The sequence below is a fragment of the Anser anser genome (assembly GCF_964211835.1).
Source record: "Anser anser genome assembly, chromosome: 16".
NCBI lineage: Eukaryota > Metazoa > Chordata > Aves > Anseriformes > Anatidae > Anser > Anser anser.
Genome location: NC_139737.1, coordinates 18,719,369 through 18,732,293, shown reverse-complemented (window position 1 = coordinate 18,732,293; position 12,925 = coordinate 18,719,369). Strand labels below are relative to the sequence as shown.

Below are 12,925 nucleotides of genomic sequence, written 5' to 3'. Positions count from 1 at the left end.
AAGCACACCATTTTAAAATAAAAAATAAGCATCGTGTCGATGTAGGTTGGTACGTAGGTCTTCTCGCTGAAAGGGCGAACAGCAGGTTTGCAGCTTTTTCTAGTCCCCCATATAGACAGGGACTGACGTGTGCTCAGCAGGTTTTCCAGAGAACTTTTGTACAGCTGAGAGTAGAGTTGCTGGGCTTTAGCAATATAACCTGAGTGCACTAGAACTTTCTGGTGTGTCTTCGTAAAACATACATGGGCAGAAGATCGTTAACTCTTAGAGCAGCCTTTGGGGAATCTTCCAGGTTTAAAACCTGTGCGATTATGATCTGTGCTGGCCTCCAGCCTTTTACCAACACAGAAAAAAGCTTTGTCCGTACAAATGCACTGATGTTTATGCGGTCCTCTTTTATCTTAGCCTGAAGGAAAAAAATACCTGCATTGGAAGCACAGTATTAACTTGGTAAGATTGGTGAAAACTACTTGCAGCTCTGTGAACAGTTTTCAAGTTTGTAGGTGATACTTGGTTTTCAGTCTGTACGTGAAGTTGATCTATTTAAAGAAGCTGAAGTCATGCTTATTTTTCTGTATTGAAGAACTTGAATTAGTGTGATCTTTATTGTTAAAGTTCTGTACGTACGAGAGGCATTTACATCTAGCATACGTCATTTTGGCAGATGTTGCAGTTTTAAAAAATACTTCATCGTCACTGCTCTGGCCCACAGAAGCTGAAAGAACTCATTCCCTCTCGCAGCATTCTGCAGCTAGCTCTAAGAAACCTGCATTCAGTTTATTTGTTTTTGGAGGACTGTGTCCTGTAAGTACTGCACAGTATTTCTTTTAATCAGTTTGAATGTGTACCTGTTTTTCTATCCACTTCTCATACTGTGTTTCCGTAGGTACGTGGAAGCACGTCTGTTTTTAAGCAAAACCAGCTTGGGTTTTCTCCATTTTACCCCGGAAAGACGGCCTATGCCGGTGGTGCAGCTGTAAGATCAAGGCAGCCAAAGACGGAACCTTATCAGGTATGAGAAAAGTAGTGTAGTGGGAAATAGTGATGGAAATAAAAAAAGCAGCACTGCCAAAGGAGCTTTGAGCAGGGAGCTGAATATGTGGTAACAGTTGCTCTTCTGCCCTCTTGGTCTACAAAAATAGACGTCTGAGATTGATTTCTGTTTAAATTCTTTAATGACAGTTTTTACCACAGGTAATACTTGTCAGAAAGAACAAGAATGACAGTTTGGGCTAGTTGTTGGTAGTTGGGGTTTCCTCTGTTGTTAGGTCTTTCAAAAAATTCCATTCAAGTGCCATTGTCTGCCTCTGACTACATTACGTTAAAATAACTTGATGCAAAAAAACCAATGACAGCATAACTTTGAAAACTTGTGTTTATGGTAGCAAAAGCTACAGTAGTCAAACCTGGCTAATATTTATCTGTGGATCTTCTTTTCCAAGCATGCCTACATTCATGCTATGGATATGTTGTATAAACCTGCAGTCTTTGAAAATATCTAAAATCAACTTTGCTGATCCTTTGTTCTTCTGGTACACAGAGGCATGCAGGACTAAATGCAGTCCCAAGATAAGCAGTAACATGCTTTCTGTTTTGAATGATTCATATAGTTCTTGGAGAGAGTTATTTGCCCCCAAGAGTTCTTGGAAATAGCAAATAAAAACTGCTGACAACTCTGATTAGCTAGAGCTGAATCGAAAAGGAAAGTCAAATCAGGTTTGGTAGGAATGTATTTAAATGAAAGTGACTTTTATCGATAAATCAAAAGGAATTTGAAGAAAATGAAAACGCGGGTTTGCTGGCTCTGTTCTGACAGTCCATTTGTGCAACGGAAAAAGGGCAGTACAAGTACCTCACTTACGGGAAACCTTGAAACCTTGTGGTGCAAAGCTGGGAACCCTCTTTGGTCGGCTATTTTTGTTTTTTACAATATTACTGCATTATGGTAAAAAGAGGAACCAAAATACTAGGCTTTTAAAGGAGAGAGTAGCTTGCTTCTTGCTGCTTGCTGTGAATGACAGCAAGGTACTAGAGAGTCCAGCGAAGGGCCACCAAGAAGATCAAGGGACTGGGAGCACCTCTCCTCTGAGGAGAGGCAGGGACTGCTGGGCCTGTTTAGCATGGAGGAGAGGAGGTTTGGGGGGATCTTATTGGTGTATATAAATACCTGAATGGATGGTGCAAAGAGCATAGAGAGCCATTGTGTTTTCAGCGGTGCCCAGTGCCAGGTCAAGAGGCAACAGGCACAAACTGAAATGTGAGGCTCTGTCTGAGCATCAGGAAATGCTTTTGCACTGTGCGGGTGATGGAGCCCTGGCACGGGTTGCCCGGAGAGGCTGTGGAGTCTCCCTCTTTGGAGGTCTTCAAGAGCTGACTTGACATGGTCCTGGGCAACCTGCTCGGGGTGGCCCTGCTTGAGCGGGGGGGTAGACCAGGCGATCTCTAGAGGTCACTTCCAACCTTAACCATTCTGTGGTTCTGTGAGTCTCACTTGTGTTTTTACATGCTGCGTGGTCTGCTTCCTGTCTTCACATCGTGTGATAAGCACAGTGTGGTTATTTGAGGGGTTTAACCTGGGAAGAAAAAAAGTCACACCAAAGGAAGTTTTTGACTGATATTTGAAGTTGGGTGGTGCAAATAAACAGTTTACTTTTTCAGTGTAATGTTTAGATCTGTTACAGTTTAAATCAGATCTTTATCTTTTAAGACAAAGATTTGCAGCCAACTTTAATCTTGGGGGAAGGGAGGAAGCAAGAGAGAAGTAAAACTAGTTCCTGGTTATGATTGTATACACTGATTTTAAGATGGTACACTTAGACCATCGTGAAACTCTGAGGTCTGTGTTGTTACTGAAAATGCTTTCTGTACCACAAGCCTTTTCTTGAGTTCTGTTTCCCTGATTACTGCTTCGGAGGCCTTAGCAGTCCTGGCATCATCCGTCTTGACCTTTTACAAGTACGGAGTTCTTTTATTGCTCGTGCAACAAGCACGTGCAAGATGCACTGAGGCCCAAGGTAAACTTCATTAAACTCCGAACGTATTCTCTTCTTTATGGCTTGAACTCCCAGTGACTGCATGTTTCTCTGTCATCAGAATATATTGATTGTATCATCAGTGTAGCCTTGGGACGTAAAAAACATGCCTCCTTAGCTGAGAATTGACCATTGTAACACTTAAAATGCTAATTTTTCAGGCACAAAAGAGAGCGAAAGCTAGAGAAGAAACTGTGCGGTCCCACGCTACCTTGAGTACCTCAGCGTGGTGCATCTTGGAGGCAGTGGAGAAGCTGTCAAGCCCTTTGTTGGTAAATAGCACTTCTTTTAATCTGTTTTTGCTTCATGTGTTTATAAAACTTAGTAAATGTGCCATCAAAGGATAAAGATAAAACTATTCTTCCTTACGTTGTGGCCGGTTTAATTTATTGCGCTGTTTTTTCAACAGGATGCTAAAAGAATGACATCTCTTTTGCCGCTGTGTTGTGTAAGTTGACCATGAACCCCCACATTTTTGTTGCAGGGAACCCTCTCTCTCAGGAGAAAAAAATTGCCCTCTAATATTTATGCTTTGTTTTTTCCCTCAGCCTCCGGACATAGATAAACCGGATATTACTGACTTCCAGTCCAAACGAAGAAAGGTAAGAACCAATAATGTCTTAAGCTGAGGTAGATAACTTTTTCAATGCTTTATCACTATTAGAAAAATTTTCTCAAACCTCAGTGACAACATAGACATCAAATCAAGTTAATATTGGCATGTATCCACAATAGATGATGGGCTGTGAAGATTACTCAGGTTAAGAATTATGTTATCTTTGTAAGTTGAGAGCAACAGCTCTAGAACACACCAAGTCGTTTTATCTTGTCCCCCAACTTGGGGTGAAGCTGCATATTAAAATTCCTGTTGAGGCAAGTTTTCTCTTGAAGAAATGATCACAAATAGAAAAATACTGCTTGAGTGGTCATATAGACTTTGTACAGACTTCCGTGTTCATTCGGGCACAGAAAACTAATTTTTCTGCTTTTTATCACCATTCAAAGTAAAGAGGAGGAAAATTGTTAATTTCCGACGCTATAAATCTTACGCTCCTAAATTCCTATTTGGAGGTAGCACAGAACTGGTGAGAATGCTGTGGTAAAGCATGATTTCCTTTCATTTTGTTTAAAAAATGAAAACTAGTCATCTTTTTTTGATGACTTTAGTTAGGGGTATCATTAAATTGCAAAACTGTACCAGGCACAATAGCTCTTGGTGTATTAAATGCCTAACTGGGGGAATTAATATTTTTCATTTTTACCTTTAAAACCAGCGATGAACCATCGTTGGAGTCTGATAAATTTTCCATAAAATTAAATGGGCATCTCTTTCTGCGAAAACATCTGTGTTTCCAGTATCAGTCTGAGTGTACAAATGACCACTTGTTAAGTGTATGGGCTTCTTAGGCTGGAAATCAAAGTGGACAGTAATACTGGTTGCTTATTGCTTTTAACTCTTTCAATCTCTGTATTGTTTAGCCAGCACAATCTCCATTTGGTAAAGTTCTAAAATGAATGTAGCAGCAACTGCTTAGTTTTTAGGGGGGTAGAGGTTTTTTTTTTTCTTTTTCTTTTCTGACGCTATAAATCTTAACGCTCCTAAATTCCTATTTGGAGGTAGCACAGAACTGGTGATAATGCTGTGGTAAAGCATGATTTCCTTTCATTTTCTTTAAAAAATGAAAACTAGTCATCTTTTTTTGATGACTTTAGTTAGGGGTATCCTTGGGCTTATTAAATTGCAAAACCCTTAAATGACCACTTGAAGATCAGGTGACTGAAGGAAATAACAAGATGTGCAAACTTTTCATCTTCTGTTCTAATGAGAAAAGGGACAGTGTCTCAAGAAGTTTCTGTGCTAATTCCTTGACTGGATGGATGTATAATTAAGTTTACAATCACTTCAGAGTTTACAAACATCTCAGATTTCCTGGACCATCTTTTCACCATCTGCCAAATTACAAGGGCATGGAGAAGTGAAGTATATCATAAATATTATCCAAATAACTAAAACCAAATCTGGTGTGAATTCTCAGTTATATTATAGCAATACACCTGTGATAAGGCATTAAGAAAGATCTGCCAGATTTGCAACAGAGAGCCTGAAATTGTCAGCCACTAAATGAATGTTGCACGCAGCTGTCAGTGGGTGAAAGGAGATAGATTGTCTATTCATAATACTAGAATTCATAATGGTGGCGGGAGAAGGGTAGCCCGTGATGAGAAGCAATTATTTGCTGAGGAGACGATCGTGTGTTTTCCTGCTAAAGTGAACATGCGGTTGACGGAACACTTGTGCACTCGGGCTAAACTTCTGCAGTGGGTAGCAGTGATGTGGTATTTTTCTTATTTCAAGGAACTGTACCAGGCAGAATAGCTCTTGGTGTATTGAATGCCTAACTGGGGGAATTAATATTTTTCTTTTTTACCTTTAAAACCAGCAATGAACCGTCGTTCACTCGAAGTAGATTTGTGAACTTACATAAAACATGTCTTATTCAAGGTTTCAAACTGAATGTAATATTTTTTAGAAAGATGTATTTTTGTATACTTTAGAGAGAGTGTGAATCCTATTACTAAGAGCTGGGAGATACTGTGAAATTAAAGCTGCGGTGTAAACGATTTCCTGTTGGTATTGATTTGAACAATAGCATGCTTCCTAAGACTGTATTTTCTGATCCTTAAGACCGCAGGCGGAGCCATCGGTAAATCTTGTAGCCTTTAGGGTTTGTTTTCTGTCTGACAGTTCAGTTAAGTCAGTTTTGCAGAACACGCAGTGGTCTGTGTTAAAAATTAACTCTGGTCTGTGAAAATGCTTTGAAAAGGGAAGTCAAACCCACTACTTGAAGTGCATCTAATGCACATGTAAAGCATTGGATCATATTTTAATCAATGAGATTATTGTAAGATTGACAAGTTGTTTTTTTTGAGTGTGTTCTATTGTTTGTGTAACTTTGAAGGGGGAAAATGTAGGGGATGTGAAGCCCAGAAGCCTGTATAATTAGTTGCTTATCACTTCAAATGTTAAATTAATGAATTAAGCTACTAAAAAAAAAAAATCACAGTGTGGGCAGAGGAAAAGATAGGAGCATATTCTAGGAACATGGATTATTTTAATTATGGTAGCATGAATTATTTTGTCTATGAAGCTAACTGCCAAATTTTGAAACGGAATTCAGTCAGACTTTGGCTACTTATATATAGCTTTATGGATTTCGTTACTGGTTTTCTGGTGATTTCCCTCTACAAGTTGAACGGTCTTCAGAATTTTCAAATTGTATTCACTGAGTGCCAAGACCGATGGGGGGAGGTTTATAGTTCTGTAATTTGTTTTCATCAATAAATATTGGAATTAATTTGGGTGGACATAAGGATAAATTGATTGCTGTTTCCCTTTCAAAGCTGGAATCCCAGAATGCATTCCAGCCTCCACCTGTTAAGAGACTTGTGACACCAACAGTAAACCGTCAGCCGATGCGTTATACGCGGTATTCTGAACCATCACCGACTTCAACTACTCAGTCCAGCAAAATTTGCCAGAGAGGAGACACAAAGTTCCAAGTGAGTACATTTTTGAGTCCTTATGTGCCTGTTTTTTTTTTCCAGTCTTGGAATGTTTCTCAAACCAATTGTTATCCTATCTTTGCAAAAAGTACTGATAGTATGTTTGAGGCGAGCTTTAAGGCAGTGGGAACCATTGTGAAATAGATTGAGCTTTTATGGATTTAATTCTGTTTTTGGAACACTCAGTGTCTTGTGGTTGTTTTCACGATGTCATGATGTGCTATTGAGTCATCCTGTTGTCAGTGAAAGAATATTAAAAGACAGAAATGTTTTCCTTTTATATTCTCATGTACACGAAGCTGTCACTGATGAAACATGCTCGTGTTCTGTGTAAACTATTCCAGGTGAGCTATGTGCTCCAAGTGAGAGTTCTGACAATGTGCTGAGTTATCGGTTTTGATTGCTTTGGAGTAGATGGAGTCTGATAAATTTTCCATAAAATTAAATGGGCATCTCTTTCTGCGAAAACATCTGTGTTTCCAGTATCAGTCTGAGTGTACAAATGACCACTTGTTAAGTGTATGGGCTTCTTAGGCTGGAAATCAAAGTGGACAGTAATACTGGTTGCTTATTGCTTTTAACTCTTTCAATCTCTGTATTGTTTAGCCAGCACAATCTCCATTTGGTAAAGTTCTAAAATGAATGTAGCAGCAACTGCTTAGTTTTTAGGGGGGTAGAGGTTTTTTTTTTCTTGTTTGTTGATAAATGACAGAAAACAGAAAAGTATGTCCCTTTTACGGGGTTGGCAAACACAAGTTTTGATGAAAACTCTCCCCCCCACACACACAATTTTTGTCATTTTGTTTAAAATAATTACTTTCTTTGTTAGAGGATTTGACAAATTTGATTTAGTGTTCTATCAGTTTGTCCTCAATGCTGAGTGAAGCAGTGATGCTTACTTTAGCCCCAAAATTTAACTGAACTGTACCCACAATGCTGAATTAGGGAACAACGTTAAGTAGGTGAGGTGTATTCAGGGCTATAAAATTAAAAATAAATAAATAAAATAAAAACCACAAAAAACCACATGAAGTGGTTGTTGGTACTTTGTGTATTCTGTACATATTCAGCTAAGTCTTGAACTAAACTTAACTTGCAGGGGATGAGAGAGAAGACTTTGCCTGCAGAACAGCGAGCAGAACCATCTGAAAGGTATGACATCTATTAATTTAAAACTTACTTGAAGAAAGAAAGAAATCTCCTTTTTCAGTACGGTCTGCACCTGAAAGGTGGTGACAGTTCTCAGTAAAAGGAATGGGAAATCCAATGAAAATTTTGTATTTTGAGGCAGCTGCAAAGTCTGGATTGTGTTTGAAGATCAATATAACTTTGAGAAAATTGTTGTTTTTGTGAAAGGAAGGAAGATGAGCAAGAATAAAAGTACTGATACACCACTTTTTATCCCAAGTTTATCTTCTGAGAAGGATACGAAGATGGGAAACGAAGCACGTTATAATGCTGTATCCACAGAAAGGATCTTTGCTATTGGAGGCCTTATTTTTTCCTTCTACAGGAAATATGGCTCATTTTGTAGTTTAACTAAATCTGTAGCGTTACAAATTTTGCTTTGACAGATATTTCATGGTTTATAACTCAGTTTACTTATAACAAAATAATTTGTCCCTCTTAATGTTCCCTAGGGGAAAAGCTATTAGTTTTAGCTATTTAATTGCTTGCAGTTTGAAAGCTCTGTCCTAATGGGATGATTCTTTCTGAAGCATTCTTTAGAAGGTGAAGTAGGGGAAGTGAGTTACAGTTCAGGAGGATGTTTATTGATGTGTTTTTTTCTTTATTTTTTAAGCAAAAACATGGAGGAAGATTTATGATTTATTATTCTTTTTTTTAATACTCCTTTCATGATGAAGTTAATTGTCTGCTTTGAGTTCACATGAAGACCATGTGTTCTTTAGAATCATTTGAGGCCAAATGCTAACTCATCTCTAAAATAAAAAAAATCCAGCAGAATTAATTGAATTTCTTCTTGAGGAGACTGCTTTGTGTTACACTGCTTTCTTGGTTTAGGTCAAATGAGTTATCCTCCAGATAATATTGATGGCTTTTCCTTCTGGGCAAATGGTGTTTTGGGTAATAATGCTTGAGTTAAGAGACTTTGCACTCTGTTTTTAGGGAGTCGCTCTTTTCAAAGAACAGTAGCAGGGAATTTTGTTGACTCTATGCTCATCTGCCAAGCAATTCTTAGGTGACCATGGGCATTCTTTGGCTTGCAGAAAGAACTCAACACTTTGTTTTGGCATCTAAAAGTTGGACTTCACAACAACCACCTTTTTAGGGGTGGAAGCGACTGGCTTTAAGGTTCTGGTACAGGTGCAATCAGGTGCTGGGTTTTAATTATGTTTTTTTCAAACTGTTCTAAATTGTCTTTGTTAGAACTCCTTTCTACTTCTCCATTTAGGAAGGAGATACAGAAAACTCACACTGCTTTTGATTTCGTTCACAAAGTTTATTGCAGTGCCCTACCTTTTGTTTGTAGAGTAGGTAGTGGTGGTAGTGTTTTTTGTGATGCTGGTCTCTGTTGGGTGCCATGTTCTGGAGCAGGAGCACCACACTGATCTGCTGGCAAGAGTCCCTTTGGACAGTTGAGTTGGAATACTCAGTAAATCTCTGGCCCACCAATGCTATATATCTATGCGTGTGTGTGTATATATATATATTTTATATCCTGAGTCCAATTGTAGATTAGACTTGCTTGAAGGCTGACAACTGTCTTTGCCCCCTTGAAGCTCACAGGTGTTAACAGAAAGAGGAATATGGGCTGTTATGGGCAAGCGATAGTTGTCTGAATGAAGATCTATTTTGATGTAAGACTTTTTTCAGAATTCTAATGGATTGACAGTTTGGATTAGAGAAAAGTCTGAGCATCTGCCTTAGGGATCTGTCTTCCTCTATGCAGTTACAGTGCTAAGCAGGCTGTTGTCAAGTATTTGACAAGTTTAGACCAGTTCTCCTCCTCAGTATTGTGGGAGTTTGACCTGGTGTCTTCCAGTGCGATCTAATGCACTTTTGTACTGACTGACTGATTGGCTGCAAGATAAGCTTTGAGGTCACAGTTTTTCCAGGCATACTTCATTTTCTTGCCATAGTACTTTTGTTAGAGTTATTCCCTATTCCACTTCTGGTTTGGGTTATTTTTTCCCCATTTGCTCTTGGATTAGGATATCTTTCTGGTTTTGAGCTAGGCTTTTTTAAGTACCAGAAAAACGCCTTTGTATGCCTTACAAAAGGGATCTGTATTCATGTCTGAAAAGACTTCTGGAATGTTGGCATACCCAAACACCTCTGCTGTTCCTGCTGATGGCCACATGAAAGCCAGAGCTGCTTCTGAAGCTTAGGCCATATTACCTTGCCACACAAGTCTAAGGCGTCCCTATTCTATCAGAGCTGTTGGCAGTGTTTCCCATGTGTATGTGTGCATATGTGCACTCTTTCTGTATTTTTGTGAGCTGTTCTTTTATATCCCTGCAAAAGATACACGTGCATCGCAGAATCAGAGAACCAGTCCTATTTAAAGGAAGCACTGGAAAATAACAATCTAAATCAGCTCTTCTATTTCAGGTCTTCTGGCTTAGTCATTGTTCCCGTGTGAACGGTGCACTTATGTATGTCCTTTTCATTGCTGCTGTTAATAAAGTTTTTCCTATTTAGAACATCAAGTATTTACCAGCGTTTAGCAACTTGTGAGACAGCTTTAGTTTTTTTCTGATCAGCAGGTTTCAATTCTAGGACTAATAACAGCTCTAATATCTTGAAAAAAAAATTTGGCTGGTAATTTTTTTTTCTCTTGTTTCCCCCAACTTCTGTACTGTCGTGTGCTAGCAATGTGACCAGCTACAAATTCAGTACTGCTGCGTCCAATGGTCTGTCTTCAGGAGTGAGTAGCGGAGGCGGCAAAATGAGAAGGGAAAGAGGAATACACTATTTATCAAGAGCTGTACAAGAACAGGTAAGTGACTCTTAAATTAATTGCTGTCACTGAGCTTACTGAAGTAACTAGCTAAGTGTGTCAGTTTTATTGCATCATAGTAAATTATAACAATACCGCTTTATTTTTGCATTGTTTTTGTTTTCTTGTGGGTTTCAGAGCAGGCTCCAATTGATTTCCTGTCTTTGAATACCTGAACTTTGCTTATGTAATTTTGAAATTTTTAATTCTCTTACCTTGGAGATTCTTCAAACTATAACATTTCTCGTTAGCAATTGAATGAATGAGTCCTAAGAGGAGAAGTAATGTTTTGGTGAAGGTTTGTATAGTTTTTCTACAGGAATGATACTTGAAACGAGTGCCAAGTATAAAAAGAAAAAAAAAAGCTTAATTTTTGGTTTCATATTTAAGTCATACAGAAAGATACAGGCCAAGAGTGTGAAAAAGAGTAGTAGAAGAGAGCATTCTGCATGTCTGCTAACGATGACTCAGTTTTTGATACTCACCCAACTCATTGTGAGAGAGTTTTTTTCTCATTTTAATAGGAAAAATCTATTCCATAAAACTATGACCATGAATATTCAGATTATTTTTTCTTTTATTGGATGTTATATAAGCTGCCTGTAAGTTAATTTAAGTATTTACGTTAACATTAAGTATTTAATTAATATTAAGTTAATATTAAGTATTTAAGTTAATTTAAGTTTCAAATCATTAAATGGGACTTCTGGATGATGCAATATAAAGAAATCGTAAACACTGTTGTTTATTCCTGTAACGCAAATAAAATAATGGTCCAAATATCAAAAGTTCCATAAACTTTTCAAATCAAAACTGTGAAACAGATGTAAGCTACAGGATGCACTGAATATCAGTAGTACCAACTTACATCCCTGCCTAGTCATTTCTAAGTAGATCATGATAGTACTGTACAAATTTCGGTCAGATTTTCTATGCCATTTAAAACATAACTCATCCAATCTTAGTAATCAAATAAAGTAAGTGGCAGGGATGAAAATTGAAGTTGTTAAGAGGCTCTCTTCTGATTTTTATATTTGCATCCTGATACATGGTATAGACTGTATTTACCAGAACACAATCTTCAGTGCTGCTAGTCTGACTTTCTTTGGTGCTTTTTGTGTTTAGTTTGGTTGTTGAACCTACCTGCTTCTTTAAACATTACCTTTTTCCACGTTCACTGCTGTAATGACTTTAGAAACTTTGGCAGCTATCCTGCCTAATTTTGCAAGAGGAACACTTTCTCACTTGTCTTGAGAGTGTACTCTTAATTGAAGCCATGCGAGGGTAGTTAGAAAGGATGATGCTTCTCTAGAGCTTTGATGACTAAAGTATAGAAAAGAAAGAAAAAAAATGTGATCTGTGCGTCTCTGTTCTGCACAGGTTTTGAGTTAACTTTCAGTGTTCTTGCTGTACAGTTGTTGAATAGAGTATAATGTGGAAGCAGGCCTGCCATAAATTAAAATGACGTGGTAGACAGAGGTGGGGAGATCGGGATTTCTTCTGGAAACTTGCTTTCTCTTAATTTGTATGGATTTTTGTTCTATTTAATTTTGTTAATAAATTGGGTGGGATGGGGTGAGAAAGTAGTATGTCTTGTATAAGAAAAATTAAAATTTGCAACTTTAGGAAGTGGAGGAACCAGTGCTACCGAAAATACCCCTACCCATCAGTGCTGCATCGCTGCCTCAGTTCAATTCTAGTTTCATTGGTAGTAGCGCTGTCTCAGCGTCACCGAGCGCTGTTTCAACAGCAGCAATGAGCACGGCAACTCCAGCAGCTGCGACGGGCATGGCAAATCCATCAGAGGTGGAGGGCATGACAGATCCATCAGAGGTGGAGGGCATGACAGATCCATCGGAGGTGGAGGACTTGACAGATCTATCAGAGGAGGAGGTGGAGGACATGATATATACAACAGCGACGTCGGGCATAACATGTTCAACAGTGCCCTCAGGCTTGACATATCCAATAATGGCGGCGGGCATGCCATACCTGCTGATGACAAAGGACATATCAAGGTCAACAGCGGCAACGACAAGCGTGGCAAATTCAACGGAGGCGGCAGGCATGGCAGATGCAGCAGCGACGGCAGCGGGCAAGGTAAATCTTTATGCTATAAATAATGTTTACAATGAGTATACTGCTTTATTGCGAGTTGACTTTTTCTGTGGTGCTCATGAAACTAACAAATATTAGTTTCTACGCAGCTGAATGAATTGGGGTTGTATGCCAGTTTGGGGAAAAAGGCATAAATGTTTTGATTCTGCTTCTCTCAGTCTTAGAGCCTGCCAACTCCCATTTAACGTGATTGTATAACTGCTTCAAATGCTGTGGAAGTCTGCGGGGGAAGGGGGGTGTGGACTTTATG

The 12,925-nt window shown here is 38.7% G+C and overlaps 1 protein-coding gene across 1 annotated transcript in view; it reads left to right on the top strand.

The window, feature by feature from the left end:
* LOC310882504 (uncharacterized protein) overlaps positions 1–12,716 on the top strand; it is a gene marked incomplete at its 3' end in the record, with an annotated part of 45,724 nt that extends 33,008 nt beyond the window's left edge. The window contains exons 2-5 of the mRNA XM_083801362.1: positions 7,696–7,748; positions 10,431–10,557; positions 12,184–12,652; positions 12,694–12,716. Coding sequence (XP_083657488.1) covers positions 7,699–7,748; positions 10,431–10,557; positions 12,184–12,652; positions 12,694–12,716 — 669 coding nt within the window. The 5' untranslated portion in view covers positions 7,696–7,698. The remainder of the gene's footprint in view (positions 1–7,695; positions 7,749–10,430; positions 10,558–12,183; positions 12,653–12,693) is intronic.
* Between the last annotated feature and the right edge of the window lie 209 nt (positions 12,717–12,925).